This window comes from Micropterus dolomieu, linkage group LG01, assembly GCF_021292245.1.
Source record: "Micropterus dolomieu isolate WLL.071019.BEF.003 ecotype Adirondacks linkage group LG01, ASM2129224v1, whole genome shotgun sequence".
Lineage (NCBI taxonomy): Eukaryota > Metazoa > Chordata > Actinopteri > Centrarchiformes > Centrarchidae > Micropterus > Micropterus dolomieu.
Genome location: NC_060150.1, coordinates 35,972,383 through 35,989,333, shown reverse-complemented (window position 1 = coordinate 35,989,333; position 16,951 = coordinate 35,972,383). Strand labels below are relative to the sequence as shown.

At 44.9% G+C, this 16,951-nt stretch overlaps 3 protein-coding genes across 3 annotated transcripts; 1 reads left to right on the top strand and 2 right to left on the bottom strand.

Annotated features, from left to right (window-relative positions):
• Window positions 1–3,290: 3,290 nt before the first annotated feature.
• Window positions 3,291–4,319, bottom strand: gpr12 (G protein-coupled receptor 12). The gene has a single exon (XM_046068170.1). It carries the CDS (start codon window positions 4,314–4,316, stop codon window positions 3,291–3,293), a length of 1,026 nt encoding a protein of 341 aa, XP_045924126.1. The 5' UTR covers window positions 4,317–4,319.
• Window positions 4,320–6,347: 2,028 nt separating this feature from the next.
• usp12a (ubiquitin specific peptidase 12a) lies at window positions 6,348–13,575 on the bottom strand. Its single transcript, XM_046067746.1, has 9 exons — window positions 13,326–13,575; window positions 12,266–12,346; window positions 11,960–12,173; window positions 11,590–11,825; window positions 10,184–10,260; window positions 9,432–9,515; window positions 9,131–9,328; window positions 7,321–7,399; window positions 6,348–7,224 (listed from the first exon to the last, which is right to left on the bottom strand). The coding sequence occupies exons 1-9, from the start codon at window positions 13,371–13,373 to the stop codon at window positions 7,123–7,125; spliced, it is 1,119 nt and encodes a 372-aa protein (XP_045923702.1). The 5' UTR covers window positions 13,374–13,575; the 3' UTR covers window positions 6,348–7,122.
• A 436-nt stretch (window positions 13,576–14,011) lies between these two features.
• On the top strand, window positions 14,012–16,598 carry rpl21 (ribosomal protein L21). The gene is made up of 6 exons (XM_046068060.1): window positions 14,012–14,089; window positions 14,832–14,910; window positions 15,087–15,148; window positions 15,299–15,411; window positions 16,010–16,160; window positions 16,475–16,598. The coding sequence occupies exons 2-6, from the start codon at window positions 14,844–14,846 to the stop codon at window positions 16,562–16,564; spliced, it is 483 nt and encodes a 160-aa protein (XP_045924016.1). The 5' UTR covers window positions 14,012–14,089; window positions 14,832–14,843; the 3' UTR covers window positions 16,565–16,598.
• Window positions 16,599–16,951: the final 353 nt, after the last annotated feature.

The window sequence follows — 16,951 nt, the reverse complement described above, 5'->3', positions numbered from 1 at the left end:
AGCCCTTGTTCACACCTGTTCAGTCGTGGGAATCCTCAACAATACTGTTGGCTGTACAAGAGGAAAACATTCACCTATCAGAGAAAGTTGTGTACCAATCCCCCCCCACCCCCCACCCCCCAAACATCTCTCATCTGTGTAGCCAAATCCTCTCAATCGTCCTTTAACCAGCCTTTCTACAAACTGGTGCATATCGAACTGAGGAAAGAGAAAGCCAACAGAGGAAATTCTACATCAACAGCCGAGGTGGAGAAATGTCGTTCAGAAAATGGTGCAACCCAACTCACCCTCTGGTTTGACTGGCTTTGGTAGCACCATGCATGGTGAAATAAAGTCCCTCCTCTTCAGCATGCCATATTTACAGAAACAAATGAGTCAAGAGGAGGGGGTATCGGTTAAACAATTTCATTATTACTACATTCAGAAAAGGCCTTTACAGCGCCGTTATATCACACATCAAAATCTGAAAGATTTCAGGCCAGACTAAAGTGGAAAAAAATAGAACTTCTCAATGAATATAACAAAATAGACTTTTCTCCAAAGGTAAAGGAATAAGAGTTTTTGATGTTTTTTCTGATGTGCCAGTCTGACCTGTTGGTGCTCCTCGAATAACGACAGGATTCAGTTTGACACTGTGCACAAGTTCACATACACAGGCCACATTCCAATGCCTAGAAATTTTCGCCTTTCCTTGGTCACCCCCTCCTCCTTTTTTTTTAAATTAAGACTGTGCACCTGATCTGAGGCCAGAGAGATGAGGAGCTCCCCAAATGCCTCACTCAGGCTCACCGAGAGGGGAGGTGGCAAGGAAGGAGAGGTGAAGCATTATCTTTGTATTTGGAAGTGCCCATTTTTAGCTCATAGAATCATTCAGAGGTCACTTAACAGGACACCTGCCTCGACCAGCCTACATTGATTTAAAGTAGATAGTATTAGTCATATAGAGGAGACAGAAACACACAGCAGGACCAGGACCCTAGTTCATTCAGAGTCCCTTTCACTTTGGCTTGAAGTGCTGGAGCTTCCCATGTCCTATATCTCTTCAAAAAAAAAAAAAAAAGCTCTACAAACACGCAACGAGGCCACTTCTCTCAGAATTGACAGGAAGACTGGCAGCATTATCCTCAAAGGTCAGGGGGTCAACTGGAAACATGTTTCACCCCCCTGCTCCCCCCACCCCCCAATACAAGGAGACAAATTATGGTCTGCTGAGCTGCTGGATCACAAACACACACACTCACGCACGCACACACAAGCCAGAGGCCATGCAGCTCATATCTATTCCCGGAAACACAGTCCTGAACCACACACTGACACTTGAGGTTAGGACACCCAGGACGGTTCATATGCTCATAAAAGGTAGAGGCAAGTTCACAATCACATCCTGGTGGGATCAAATGATCAAAGTCCGATTTTTGGGTCAAAAGAACAAAACAAAAACATTTTGGAGGAATGAGGCAGTGATGTCGCCCTGACATATGAGTCATTTGATCCCCATGCCAGGAGTGAATCTCCTACCACCTATTTCACTATGCACCACTGAAGCATCACTTGTAACTCACTGAGCCTTATCACTACAAGACGCTTCCACACCCTAGCGGCCTTTATGGTGCTCCACTCTGCAGGAAGAAGTCGCGGTGGGATGTTATTGCTGTCTGAGTATTGCTTCACATCTAAAAATAATAATAACTACCATTCACAGGCTAGTTATTGCTGGCATGACATGAAGGAACGGGGAATTAGTCTGCATGTTTGTTGGGTTTGCAAACTCATTTTTTGAGACCAAAGATTATTGGATAAACTAACTCAGAGCAGCCGCTGGGTGAAGTGATTTGCACTTTTAAGTTGAATTCAAGTCTGTGACAACGCCTCTGAGCTTCAAACGTAGCTGCACTACACAGCAAACTATCTAAAAGAGATTCCACATTTTTCAGAGAGGGTGCAACTCTTGTGATCATCCTGTGATGATTGTGGCTCATTCAATGTAATACCCGCGAGACACATAAACAAAATGATGACGTCAGGGTACCATGACACGTCCCCCGTGGTGATCTGTGTGACTTCCCACACTGAACTCCGGGAGGAAAAATGTAGATCTGTGCTGGTTGCATGCAAATTACACTGGAGTCTAGCATGCAGATCAGATTTTATGTGGTTGGCGTGAGGCCCTTTTAGAGCCCCCCCCCAAAAATCTGATAAATGGAAATAATATCAGATTTTGCGGATTTCCACATATTGATCAAACATATTCATTTAGCTATTTGGCCTTTTATCTACATGTTTGTAGTGATTTTATGTTCATGTTCATTTATAATCTAAAATATTCCTTCGGGGATAATATCAAATAGGTGGGTTTTTTCGAATAAATTACAATTAAAAGTTATATAGCGATCTCCATTCAAAAAGTCATAAGCAATCTCCGTTCAGTAAGTGAAAGAGGACTATAAGGTGGTTACATAATCTGATAGGCGGTTTTGTGCCTCAGTTAATAATCAAACATGGTGGAGGGGATGATGGTGGGGTCTCCCGGGGCTTTATCTTAACCCTTCAGATGCGAGCTTAACACACACAAAAAAAAACCCATTCACGCACAACCACGAGAGAAAATGAAGACAAAAGAATACTGGAGCGGCGAGGAGAAGAAGAAGCGGCTTGATTTCTTCCTCGGCGTCTGTGGAGGACGCAGGGCGCGGATCAGAGAGCGCCGGGTCTATTTTTAGCTCTCCGTGGCTGTTTAGTTTTCGACGCACGTTCAGAGTGCAGCAGCAGAGCGCCGGGATGCTGCTCCAGACGGGCTTTATTATGTGGAAATGCCTGCGTGTTCACCGCACACATTGCTTTGTTAATCTGCCGTGCGCCTTTACGCACGCACGCACGCACACGAGCGCGGAACTCATAATCCTACCCTATTTGAAGAAAAAAAAGCACGTGTCAACCAAAAATCCAGTGCCGTTAACTCTATGCACATTCTATGTACAGCTGCTGTCTGTAACACGTGATGCACTCAGCGCTCTCCGCAGAACTGAGGAAGGGCGTGGCACGGATTGAACGGGTGTGGGCAGGATGCAGCCCCCGCAGTGGCCATCTTTAGAGGGGAAGACAGCGAGATATCTTGTCCTATGGTAACTGTAACTAAGAAAAAAACGCCATCCGTCCAGGTGGGCTGCCAGTAACATCTCCAACTAGAACTGAAGCCACAGCGCTCTGCCACCTCCCCTGAACTCCACTGCTGCTGCTCTCTTTGAGAGCTGACCCAGGGCGCCTCTCTCTTCCCACCTGGGTCTGCTTGGTCAGACATCACTAGGGGTCCGTGCACGATGGGCCACGCTTGCAGGCACACAGCCGCAGCACACCAGCCACAGAGCCTTCTGGATCTCCTGGTTCCTGAAGGCGTAGATGACCGGGTTGATGACGGAGTTGTAGGTGGCAGGCACCAGCGTGGCGTAGGTGTAGAGCGGAGGGTAGGTGTAGTCGGCGATGAGAGAGTAGACGGTGAACGGCATCCAGCAGGCAGCAAAGGTACCCAGGATGATGGCCAGCGTGGACACGCCCTTCCGTGTTGTGACGTAGTGGGGTGTGGCAGCCAGGAAGTGGTGCTGGAGGGCGATCTGGTGAGCGTGGCGCATCACAATCTTGCAGATCTGGACGTAGAGTTGCAGCATGAGGCCGAAGAGCAGCAGGAAGGAGACGGACAGCACAGCAATGTTGTTCTTTGTGAGTGGCCGCACAACACTGCATGTAGCCTCCTCTGCCAGGCAGTTGACCCCTGTGACCGGCAGCAGGCCCAGACACAGGGAGAGGCCCCACAGCAGCACCAGCATGGTGTAGGTGAAGGCCGCTGTCCGCTCTGAGTTGTAGGTGAGGGCATAGTACAGCGACAGGTAGCGGTCAATCGTGATGGCCAGCAAGCTGAAGACGGAGGCGGAGAAGGAGGCCACCACCAGGCCCACAGTCAGCAGCTGGGCCGAGTCAGAACGCAGCAGGTAGGCACAGGTGAAGTGAAGCACCAGGCCCAGGCCGGCCAGCAGGTCGGCCAGCGCCAGGCTGCCAATCAGCAGGAACATGGGAGCACGGAGCGCTGGGTTCTGCCAGATCACCAGCACCACCAGGGCGTTCTCACAGGCTATCAGAGTCCCCGAAGAGCACAGTACAATGTCCCAGGGGTTGACCAGCAGGGGCAGCTGGCTGGGCGGGAGGGAGTCCACTGGGAACGTCCCCAGGCTAGTGCTGTTGTCCATCAGTCCCCCACCTCCGCTGGCCCATGCTGTGGGGTCAGGGGTCAGCCAGGTGGGAGTGACCGGTGGCTCTTCACTCATTGTGCCCCCCGTCTGAAATTGACACAAACACACTGTTGGGATACCTGAGTCGATTATTCAGCACAAAACACTGGTGGCATGCACACTTTTCATGGGCAAGAAGCCCTTACCCCACAGGGAACCATCCCCTGAGAACCATAAATAAATCTGCAACACCTTTTTAGCTTTACAGTTTCATGCACTAAAGACAAGTACCACCTCTGTGCAGGCCACTAGATTTGTGTTGTTGTTTTAAAACACGAGTATACTCATTCCACAACATAATATATACTCCTGCGGTACTGTATGTAGGCCTATGAATGCACATTATGCAGGAGCACACACTAACCTTTATGTTGCTGTTGAACAAAACTTGGAGCTACGCCAAAGAAACTGTACTCTATATCACTCTGGTGGTCTCGCTTTGTAAATAATGAAAACCCTGTACAGCAATGAAAATGTACATTTTAGCAGAAGACAGTTAGCAGGACATGTATTTTCCTCTGGGTGTTAAACCCAGTGAGTGTTAGGCTATTACAACAGAGGCCTATAGGTTACCTGAGGAGCTCTATTTATTAATGTATGGACAAAGGAAATTAAAGAGGAACCAAAAGCTTTGCATTGTAATTGCAGGAATTCACGGTTCTGTCAGACACTCTCCAAATGCAGTTCTCCACAGCAGAAGATACCTCACCCGTCATGGAAATATAGCCTGTCTCTATAAGCATCTCACACTGGTGGCCATATGGTGCTGCTTTACCCTTTCTGCACCTTGCACAGTGGTTGCTCCACGTCAGCAGAAGGATGCTGAAGGGGGGGGGGGGGGGCCAGGATGCATGTATCCATGCATGTAAAGGATGCTCGTTAATCCCACTCCGCCGCCACCCAGCCTACCTTGACTCTGTGAGGTGAGACTTTCCGTCTAGATGGAAGAACGACAGCCTTGCGTCTCCATGTTATTGATAAGGATGGTGCAGCGCCGGCGGACAGACACGCAGCCCGGGGAGGGACAGGGGGTCGGGGTGGGGGATGCTGGTTCTCTCTGCCTGAAAGCGGGGATGATGGAATAAGAAGAAGAAGAAAAGAGCGCGCAGCGGCTCTGCCGTTAACGGCGCATTGCCGTGGACTGCGGCTGTGCAGGGAGTAGCGAGCGGAGCAGCGGCGGAAGCGAGGAAGAAGAGGAGGAGGTGCGTGTGTAGGGGAGGAGGTGGGGGTCGATGATGAAGGAGGAGTCCCAAATGGGCCTGGCCCACAGATACCAGTTGAACTCTGTTAAAAAGCTAAATGTCTGGTCCATGCTGTCTCAAGGACAAAGATAGGGGGGTGTGTGTGTGTGTGTGTGTGTGTGTGTGTGTGTGTGTGTGTGTGTGTGTGTGTGTGTGTGTGTGTGTGTGTGTGTGTGTGTGTAGTGTGCAGGTATCTATATTTGCCGGTAGTCGCTCATTGTTACAGTCAAACACGCTTTCTTTCCACAGGTATGACTGTTTTGCAACATTCGTCCCTCAAATAATAGAGCGTATTTCGGGTCACCTGTATAAAATGCACAACGCGCTCAAACTGCCGAGATGTTTGTTAGTTTCAGTGATTTTGTGTTGCCCGAATAGAGTTTCAGATTTGAAGATGCTGGATGCAGAGACTCGCTTTCCCTCTGCGGCGCCCTACTATTCTGATCCTGTCTGTGCTATTAACAGCAACTCTGATGTGTGTCACCAACCTTCTCCCCTCCCCTCCCTCCTTCTCCCCTGTCCTCCATCTTCTCTGCCTCATCTCTCCATCCTTGCAGCAGGCCTCAAAGACCCCTCGGCTGATGAGGAACTGATGGGTGGCTTGTTGGTGTGAATATGTGCGGCCGCATTTCGCTGACCAAGTGTTGTGTGGCCGTCCCCACCTTCCCCAAAAGCACATGCCTTTTGGGTCTGAATGAATTAAAAATAGCTCCTGTTGCAGCGGGAGAGCAGGACTACCAGGTACCACCGCTAAGGGGCGATGTTGAGCTCAATATGAGTCATCAGTGCGCACCTGTGGGACACAGACAAGACCGCACACCCTGGCTCAATCTTACTGGCTTTATTTCTTTTTCTTTAAAACAGAAAATAATTGCTTCACAACAGGCCTTTTTAAGCAAACCCTTACATTAAACTTGCCAACACCTACAAAACGGTATCAAAAGTGCACCATAGTGTTAATACATCTTCTCAAGGTCTAACATTTTCCAATGATAATATTATCTTATTGTTATATTTATACAAATACCATCCTGTACACTGTAGAAATATACAACCCAGTGTGCCCCTTAAGTGGGACACTCAACCAACACCCATCCTCCCTTACATCCACGATCAGAAGCATGATCCACTCTCAGAAAATCCCAGTGCAGAATAACAGTGTGAGGGGGTGAAGACACCAGGCCAATATTACATCTTATGAATTATTAAATACCCCATCAACCCCGCACCCAAGGCAAAAATTAATACGCCACTTAAACCCAACATCTGTACAACCCTCATTCAGCATCTTTTTAAAAACAATCTTGACACAGTTTTCATTCATCATCGTCTCATTGTCCCGGCAGCAGCAGCATCCAGCCAGAGTGAAGAGGATGACAGGGATGAGGCGGGGCAGGAAGGACAGGTTGTTACGTCAGGGGGAACTTCCACGGCTGAGCTGCAGCGCTGAGTGCGAAAAAGCGCAAGTATGAATTACAGCTGTGCTGGCAGGTATGACACCATGCTGCGGGCTGCTGTGGTGCGTTCATGGTTCGCTGCTCCTCACAGAGAGGGGACGCAGCTTTTTCTCCTGGTTTTCAGTGAAACACTTGGCTCCACCTTCAGTCTCTGGACTGGTAAAAGAGGATGTAGCCTGACTCAGAGTTCTTGGAGATTTCAGAAGTGAGACCGTAGAATTCTTCTATGGCCTGTGCATCGATTTTCTACAAGAACAGAGAGATGACATTCGGTAGGGTTAGATAAAAAGATAAAAAGGATACCGTGAGCCGTAAACCAAACATATATACAAATGAACTCACCTCTACAATGTCGTCATCAAACAGCAACCAGAAGTCGTGACTTTTCACAATGGCAATGTAGTGACCCCTGTTTGGACCACTGAGAAGAAATAGAAGGAAGGTTGTAAAGTGAAATTAGGTTTGTAACTCTCTTCTGCTAGGTAGCAGACAATATACAGTAATACAAAAGCAATAATAAAAATGGTAGACAGAAATAAACTATATTTAATGGAGCAGTACTGAGGATGAATTTAAGTTTGTGGTTTGTGTGGTTGGGTAAACAATGTGTTTGACATCTCTCTGACCCTCCTATTAGTTTTGGTCCACCTGTTTGAGTTGTCATTAATTTGTTGGCTTCACATAATTCCTGCACAGATCCGCATAACACCTGATCAGCCAGAAGAAGTGGAAACACCTGTGTGGGTGTACGTGGCCTTTAAGGAAACAAACATCTGTGCAGCTGTGAACCAAACATGTTGACAATGGATATACTGTGATCAAATCAGTCCAGAACTAGAGTCAGACTAGTCTAGTTCTGGACCTTAAAGGTAGCATAGGAACTGGAATTAAAACCAAAATATTGATTAATCAGTCGTTTCCGGCACTATTAATATGCACTTAGTGATTAAAAACCATTAGTAATGTGTAAGCATGAGACAAAACAGCAAGCATGTTTCATGGAAATACTGGCCCTGTTTACTTAGCTGGATTTCTAACAGGATTTTTTCTTTCCCGTACATGAAGGAATTAACCAATAACTGCTGTGGTGTGACAGCTACAGCATGATAATATACACTGCTCACTTTCGCTGCAAGGTTCTCCCTCACTTCAATAGGCATCTGCAGTTCTTCCCCAAAGTCTTTCACTCGTTTAAAAACATGTCCGCATAAACAAAAACATCAGCTCTATTAAGTCGATGGCTGTTACGTTTTAAAATGTTACTGTACAGGATACAGTAGACGCAAACAGGAAACAAGGAGAGAGACTGAAACAGAAAATGGGAACAAAATGCAACAAAAGTCCCCAGCTGGACGCTGCAATTACATCATCACCATTTAGCAACCAGGACGCCCTTACCGGGAAGCTACTTAAGAACAGCACCAAGCACCAACTATTGCAGTGGTTTGTTTTTAATGTTAATAAAAAGTATATATGATGAACCCGTATCTGGATGCATGTAGCATTGTGGTCCAAGTATACCATCCTGTGCCCTGTTACGTGGATGTGTTGGTCAAAACAGGGACACACTATTTGTTCTTTTCACTCAGTTGAAGCAGTATTCAATAAACTGTATCACATAAGCACTATCATGACACCAATTTCATGATCCAGCTCAGCGCTCTGAAAATAACGCAGGCAAAAAAAGGGAGCTGAATTGGGAGTGAAGCTCAAAAGGGAGAAGAAAAGACAGACAATTTACATCTGCTGGACGGCTGGATTTACACTTGCTCAACTCCGGATAGTTTTGACCTTTTGACACACTTCTTTAATAGATTACTTCTATTCAGAGTCATAAAGTCTGTTCCAACATGCGCCGAGTGGAAAGCAGGGAAACACCTTGTATAAACACTCCCACTCACACTGGGTCAAAACCGGCACTGAGAAAAAGTACGGCACAGCTCGACAATGACGGATGAGGGTCTGTGTTTTCTCCTGTTATATGTAATTTAGATTCAAATGTACCATATGCTAGTGCCAAAAGGTTCAAATGCATTTTATTATTAGAACAATGATTGGTCTGCCTGTTTCTGGTTGCTGTGGAGACAGTTTTTTTTTTTTTTTTTTTTTAAAAAAGGCGCTGTTTTCTAGCTGTGTGTATGCGCCTACGCACCTCCCACAATGCACCACCACGGCGACCAGGTCGTAGAGCCTCTCGGGATTGGTGGCGTCCCCAGAGGTGTTGAAGAGGCGGAGCTCAAGGGGGAAGACAACGCGATAGGACAGCTTGGTGTAGCGCTGCAGCTGCTCCATGTACTTAAAGCGCTTCAGGTGCAAAGCCAAGATCATTGGCAGCTTCTTAACCCGCATCCTACGTCACAAATATTAGAGTGTCAGACACTATTGCCAAATGCCCAAACACACGCACAAATGCATTAACGTCTCACAAATTAGGAATACAACCGTATACTGACCTCTTGTGTGCCTCCTGCTTGCTTCTACATTCTTCACAGTAGTATTTGTACTCACTGCACAGTGTCTCTGTGTTGCTGAAACCTCTGAGAGGGGCCACAAAGAAAACTGGTCAATGTATAATCTGAAGTCCACATCTACAAAAGAATGATGTGATTTCAAAACAATGCAACGCCCCCCGTGCAGTTTGGTGAAGGACACAGCGTGGAGAGTCTTTTTCAATACTTAAATAGCCACACAAGAAAATATTTTGGTTCTTTTAGTTCAGACGGATGCTTGAAACTCCAGCAGCCTAAGCCTGGAAAGAGCACTTCTTCAAAGCACAATAAATAAAAACTTTACAACTATACAGCTTATTGCAACCTCTGAAAATGTAAGTTACATACTTGAAATAGTTAACTGCCTTAATGCCATTCAACAGTGACTATTTCTGTAATGCTAGTAAATGTTTGTCCACATTTGTATTATTTAAAATGGGAGGCTGCAGCATTTTGGAACGAAATTCCTACCTAGAGTTGCATTTTCATTTTAGATTATTCTGCAGAATATTTTCCTGATTAAATTCAGTCGTTTGGTGTTTTAAACATCTGAAAATAGTGTCCATCTCAGTTCTCTAGAGCCCAAGGTAACGTGTTGAAATCACTTTTGTTAATTATCAAAATAGTTTATGATTCATTTTCTGTCAATCAACAACTCTTTGTCCTGCTTCCTTAAGGCCCCGATGACGCTCTGCTTCCACATGCGGTTAATTTACCTGAGGCAGTGTGTGATGGAGGTATTCTGTTCTACATCCACAGAGAGGTCCAGAAAGTCCTCATCTTTGCTGCTTATCTGAAAAGAACGGGGGGAAAAACAAAATAAGCTAAAGCAACTCAGCCTGATCAGGAATATGATTAAAATGTCTTTTCGCCATCCTAGTGTATGCCATTCTATTGTTTACATGTTTACACACCGAGTAGATAAGCTGCTCTCCAACCATATGACTGGAAACTTTTTCCATGTAAGTTTACTAATCCCTGAAATAGGGCTGAACGATTTTGGAAAATAATCTAATTGTGATTTTTTTTTACCGATTGCGATTTAATATGCGATTCATTTTTAACCTCTTTACCTTCTGTATTGATCAAAATGGACAAGCAGTAAATCAGTGTATAGTATGAACAACATAATATTAGATAGATTGAACATACACTGTTCTTTCTTGTGAGTCAGGCCTGTGTTATGATGAATTAGGTAGAATTATTATTATGAGCAATGGTGGAGAAGATATATCAAATCATAATAATATGAGAAAGATAATTTGACTCAAGTCATGGCATTAAATAATATGATATATCATCAGGTCGGCCTACAGAGCACAAGAAAAACTAAGTTCACCACAGTGTTTTATACAGTAAGCGCTTAATGCAAAACCCACAGTTCAACCACCAATTAAGTCCTTATCTCAGTTCAAATCTCCCTAGTCCATCTTTCTGTATCCCAGTAAGCTAACAAAAAATACTCAGTTTTAGGTTCAATTCAAAAGTTGGCCAACGAAAATAAAAGTGTTGCCTCTCGTGTTTAATAGACAAGCTTAGTAATTCTCCGACAACACCTCACCCTGCACTGCAGCCTGCGATTCTGGTAAGCGGCGCACTGGCTGTAATCAGACTGTAACTCAGGACAGACTGGGCCTCTTTCGGACTTGCAAGTTTAGTTTGAAACGCCGTTTCATAGATATTTCCTGAGCTGACTGATGGCTGTGTCTGTGACGCAGGTGCCGATCGCTACAATACGTTTACCTTCCTAACGTGTCTTTCTGTTCATTCCTTGTGTGACACTAAAGTTTATGTAGTGTCAGCTTCTGTCAAGCTTACGGCCATTGTACAACAATAAGGCAAGGTACAGCGTACCGTGCAGATGAAGCATCAGTTTCGTCTGCAGACTGCTTTCCTCTTGGATGTCATGTGAGTGTAATCGCAACCTTTGCGATTAGAAAATCTCGTTTTATTACATTGCGATAATATCGCAAATGCAATTAATCGTTCAGTCCTACCCTGAAATCAGCAACAGGATGGCTCAACTTCAATGAAAACTTGTTTAAACAAGACACTCAGTAGAAGATGTTTGATGTAAACATCTCAGACTTCCATCCCCCGTAACAGCAGCGAGTCATCTTACCGTTTCACAGGTGAGGCAGCGTGTCTCATTGGTCAGAGTGCCTTGGAAGATCTCATGGACCCAGGTGGGAGCGGGCGTGGCGTTGCTGTTGTTGTTCTGCGAGTCCAACGTGCCGTTGGCAAGGCGGCCATTGGTCTTGTCCTGCTTCCTCTCCTCCTGAAGCAGATCCGCGATGGTGTTGAGCAGGTAGTTCAGGAACTCGTGGGCATCCTGCTGCATGTAGTTGTCAAACAGCTCTGAGGAAGAAAGTATAGAGAGACAGACTTCAGAGCTCCGATTCAGCTATTCTACATGTTCACTTTATGCTTTTCTGTTATCTTCAAGCTCCGCAGGAGGACCAACCTCCTTAAATTTATCGGTTTCCTCTCACCATTCTCCTTGCGTAGCCGTGTGATGAACTTCTTGGGTGGTATAACACCCACTTTCCTCTTCTGGTTGGCAATACTGTGGAACAGGTCGGCCAGGCAGGTGAGCAGGTTCTCCTTCCGCCGAGGCTGACTGCGGTACGCCAAGATCTTCTCCCGAAACGGCCGGCAGAAGTACAGAGCCTGCAGCACCGAGTTGCAGTAGCAGGTGTTCCCAAACTAAAATCAGACAGCATACAGTGTAATCAGTGTACAAGTCAGGCGGAGAGGTGCACACAACACTGAATCTGCAAAATGTTTCATTCACTCACATTGACCAGGCCAAAGTAGTGCTCATTAACCGGAAACTGCTCAGATCCAATCTCTTTCTCCAGTGCAGAGGCATTGGCGCCCTGTAAATGCAAACAGTCAAATAAATCTTTTGCTTCGGTAAAAACAAGAGATACTGCAAGTTCAGCTATTATTTTGAACTTAACAGTGACACAAACACACCGCTGCCACAACTACATCCGTACGTAACTCCCAGGTTAGTAACAGTTTAGCATTTACAAGGTAATTTGTTGCTGGGATTAAAAACAAAATTAATGGGTACTTAAAATCTACAAAGCTGGGCATGTTTCCCATACCACCTCCACTCTGCCCTTTTAATGCCATTAGAGTTAAAAGCATGCATCCCTTTTAGCTGGCAGTGAAGTTGTCTAGTGCCTGGACTCATCCCATAAAAGATTTTAAATGTAAAACTCGGCTGAGATTACGAAAATGACGTGTGTCAGGATAGAAAATACAATGCCATAAGTAGACAACACTGTGTGGAGTGGACATGCACCGAGAACGGGTCCTGCGCAGCTAATGTTAAACCATGTCGTCATTGCGTGAGCTAATAAGATCTGGTAGTTTGTAAAAGGCCAACACCCAAACAAAGCCCTTTTTTGCACGGTTTCCCCTCCACAAACTGCGGATTAGTCCTCTTTCTGTCTGAAGTAATCCAGCTGTGTTCCAGTTGTTGCTGGTTTAGCTTGTGTTACCTTCACGTTAGCTAGTTAGCTAAGAAACCCCAGCTGTAGCAGGTGCACTGTCACTGCGCTCAGAGAAGAAGAGCTGCGATCAATATCACCCCAATAAGTCGTCAAGCTAAGAGTTGAAAAGAAGTCAACACCTAAAAGTGTCCGTCTGCTGCCGTTAGCAGAGAGACCGGAGCGGAGAGGGCAGTGGCTGCTCTGCTATCTGGAAAACTGCTTGGCTAGCACAGACACCAGAATTACATGATTTTATTGATCATTCCGCGGTTTAAAAGCCAATAACAGTGCAGCTGTGGCTTCCGTACCGCCCTATAGCCCGATTAATGGCAGTATGAGACTATCGTGCACTCACCATGGTACAAAAAGAGGCAAATTTGGAAACTGTCATTAGGATTTCCATTCGGCTAGCGCCATCTTCAACCACACCGCCGCGCGCTGACAAGACTGGGCTGGCTCCCCCTCGTGAGAGCAGGCAGGCGATTCTGCTGAGCTCGCGACGGAAAGTCCACCAGCTCAAGAAAGAGCGAGAGCATTCACTGGTGGTTACTTCCGGCTTTGCTTAATCACGTTGGGCCGTGAGTGTCACACAGTCAGACACCTCTAGTTTCGTAAGAAAGGATGACGTGTCGAAGCCAAATTAAGCGATGTCAAATGTTTTTATAAAATAATTATCCATGTCATCAAAAACATGTAAAGGTTAGATTTGCTCAAGTTTCGCGCATGCGTATCATTACAATAGCTGTGAATGATGTGTTTGCGCCATCGTAAAAGTATAAGTAAAAGAAAAATAACTGTCCACTGCTAAAAAAAACTTTACAAGAATAGTTAATATATTTTATTTCCCTTTTTACTTAGTAGACAGATATTACAGTAAACAATCACGTAAACGTTATCCATCACAACGGATCTAGGAACAGTTCACGTACGGTAATGGCTGTTAAGATTATGTTGCAATTCCCTGAATGTGCTGACTCTGGGTCTGCTGACCTCGCCACTCATTTAGCGTCATTTGGTTCAGGCAATATCGCGGCCTGCCTCAGTTGCATTTCACAAGGCGGAGTTTGGGGGCCTACGATCTCTCTTTCAGCCGTACCCGCCATCTTGTAGAGACCGGGGGTAAGATCCTCTCCGTGTTAAATGTTATTTTCTACTTTATTATCGTATCATTCGTACACAGTTACATTCATATTTGCGCATTAGCTCTTCCCGTACATTTCAGATGTATAATAGCGCCTGAAAAACGACCCACAGAGTGATATTTGTCCGTTTAATGTGAGCAGGACCCGCAGCATGGCTCTCCATGTGGGCCTGGCAGGCAGCGAAACGTTTAGTAGAAACAGCATTTTCCTTTTAACACCTTGTTGCCACAACTTAACACCGCATTTGTCATGGATATTAAGTCGTTTTTTAACAATACTGTATTGCAAATAAGGTGCTGCTTAACATTAGTGAATGTATCTATGGCTAGCATAACCTAAACGATAGCATACTTTCTCATACTCAGACGATGTAATTAGCAGCTTTGTTGTTTTGTGTTAAATCAAATTAATAAACAACCTTTGTGTAGTTTCTTCTGTACGTGCGTTTGGGATATACATGACCATTTTGGTTGTCATTCAGTCGGATCAACTGTTAAGACCGGTCCGGTTTATGGGTTGCCACGTTCCCGTAATGTGCATCATCTTTAGTGTAACACTGACACGCATCCTACCGTTCCCATTATCAAGTGGTGCATTGACATGAAAATAAAGTAGACTCCTTTTTAATTGACATGTGATTTCTCTATTGTGAAATGTGTTTACATTGGAAGAAAGTCTTCAGGCTGAATTGTGACTAACTGAAGTGTATTTTCTCTCAGTAATCAGGCATCATGACGAACACCAGAGGCAAGAGGAGGGGGACCAGGTACATGTTCAGCAGGCCATTCCGCAAGCATGGTGAGTAATAATTGATAGCATAAGTTATCATGAGAATACATCTTAAGTGTATTAACCCCAACCCTGCATCCCCCTTTTTATTGATAGTGGGTATGAAATGTGGTTTCATACAGCCTAGGACAGTTGTCAACACTGTGCAAAATGACAAGATTTAATTGGCTGCATTTGCTTCACAGGCCCAATTCCCCTGTCCACATACATGCGTATCTACAGGAAGGGAGACATCGTTGACATCAAGGTAAGACGCATGCAGTTTACGAGCATCCTTGCTTGGACCATCATGGGGTGGTCAAATGGGGCAATGAAACACTTATTGCTTCAATGTTGGGACAAATTAATGGTAAAAAGGTGACTTAGTTGATGTTTAAATACATTGATTTCTTTTCAGGGCACAGGTACCATTCAGAAAGGTATGCCTCACAAGTGCTACCATGGCAAGACGGGACGTGTCTACAACGTAACCCAACATGCAGTCGGCATCATTGTCAACAAGCAGGTCAAGTAAGTGGCATTTGTTTTGTGACCCATCTAAATATATGTACGCTTGTGTGACTTTGTGCTGGCACACACTGAAGGACTTCAGACTCCTTAAAACTAACAGCATCTAACCTTCAAGAATTTCCATTCTCGCAGTGCACACAGGATGATTAAGAGGTTTGTAATATGTTGACCGGTTGTCAGTTATTAGACTCTTGTGTTGTAGTCATGAAACTGACAGGCCAATTTGATGTTTGCTGTTGCGCCCGGCCAGTTTTTAGAGAGATCACAAGAGTCTGATGCCGCATTAAAACCGTTAACATTCTTGCTTTAGTCTTTGGTGTGTGCTTGCTCAAACATCTCATCTAGAGGGAGCGACATGACCCCATCTTCACTTTGCCATCAGGGTTGTTTATGTCCTGAGTGGTCATTCACATGGGGAAAAGTATTTCATCCTTAAGCACCCCAGTCTAACTCCTGTTTGACCTGAGGTTGCAGTGAGGAGACAACACAGGAGTGCACATATTAAAACAGCATTACCTTCTGAATTTACAGCTAAAGCTACCTGACAAGTTTTGATTTGTGTTGGATATGAACTCGTTTCTGCTTCTGCCTCTCACAGGGGCAAGATCCTGGCCAAGAGGATTAATGTGCGCATTGAACACGTGAAGCACTCAAAGAGCAGGGACAGTTTCTTGCAGCGTGTCAAAGCCAACGAGGGTAAGAAGATGGAGGCCAAGCAGAAGGGCAGCTGGGTGGAACTGAAACGCCAGGTATGAAATGTTTGAATATTGTTTATTTTAGTGTGGTGATTATTTAAAAATAAATTAATCTTTAAGATGTCATAGTGAAAACATTTTGTGAAGGAAGTCAGTCAGTGGCTGTGATATTACAGTGTCACTTTTGAATATACATCAAATTAAAACCATTTAGAATTTAAGTCATGGACTTTTAAATTGGAAACAAGTCCAAATGGTATATTTTTGTTTGAATTGGCCTTTTAATAGTCATTTTGTAACTAATTGCAACCCAAATGACTTGTTTTCATCTTGTGAACACTTTAATTCCCCACCTCTTGTCTTTGCAGCCTACTCCTCCCCGTGATGCTCACTTTGTCAGCACCAAGAAGAACGTGCCACTGCTGCTGGAGCCCATCCCCTACGAGTTCATGGCATAAAGAGCTCACCAAAATAAAAATATTTGTACACACACTGCTGGTCATGTTGTCTTCTGTTAAGCACATTTCAGTTATGTTAAGTGTCATGGTGTGCCGTTACTCAATGATGATTATCCTCCTTTGATTGCATTAAATGAAATCAAAAGCACTTCTATATTTCACCGGCGATCTGAGAGTGACTGGCACGTGTGAAGCATTTTCCATCCTCACGCATTACCTGTCAGGTGTACAAGGTGTATCCTGGTTGTACTGATTAGACATTGCTGTGTTGGCATTTATAGAATATGCCATGTCAGGCCAGTTAAAGCAGGGAAACCTGTATCTAGCATGCCTCTTAATGTATAAACACTGTATGTACCCACACAGGTGGTTTCATGTAACTTTACT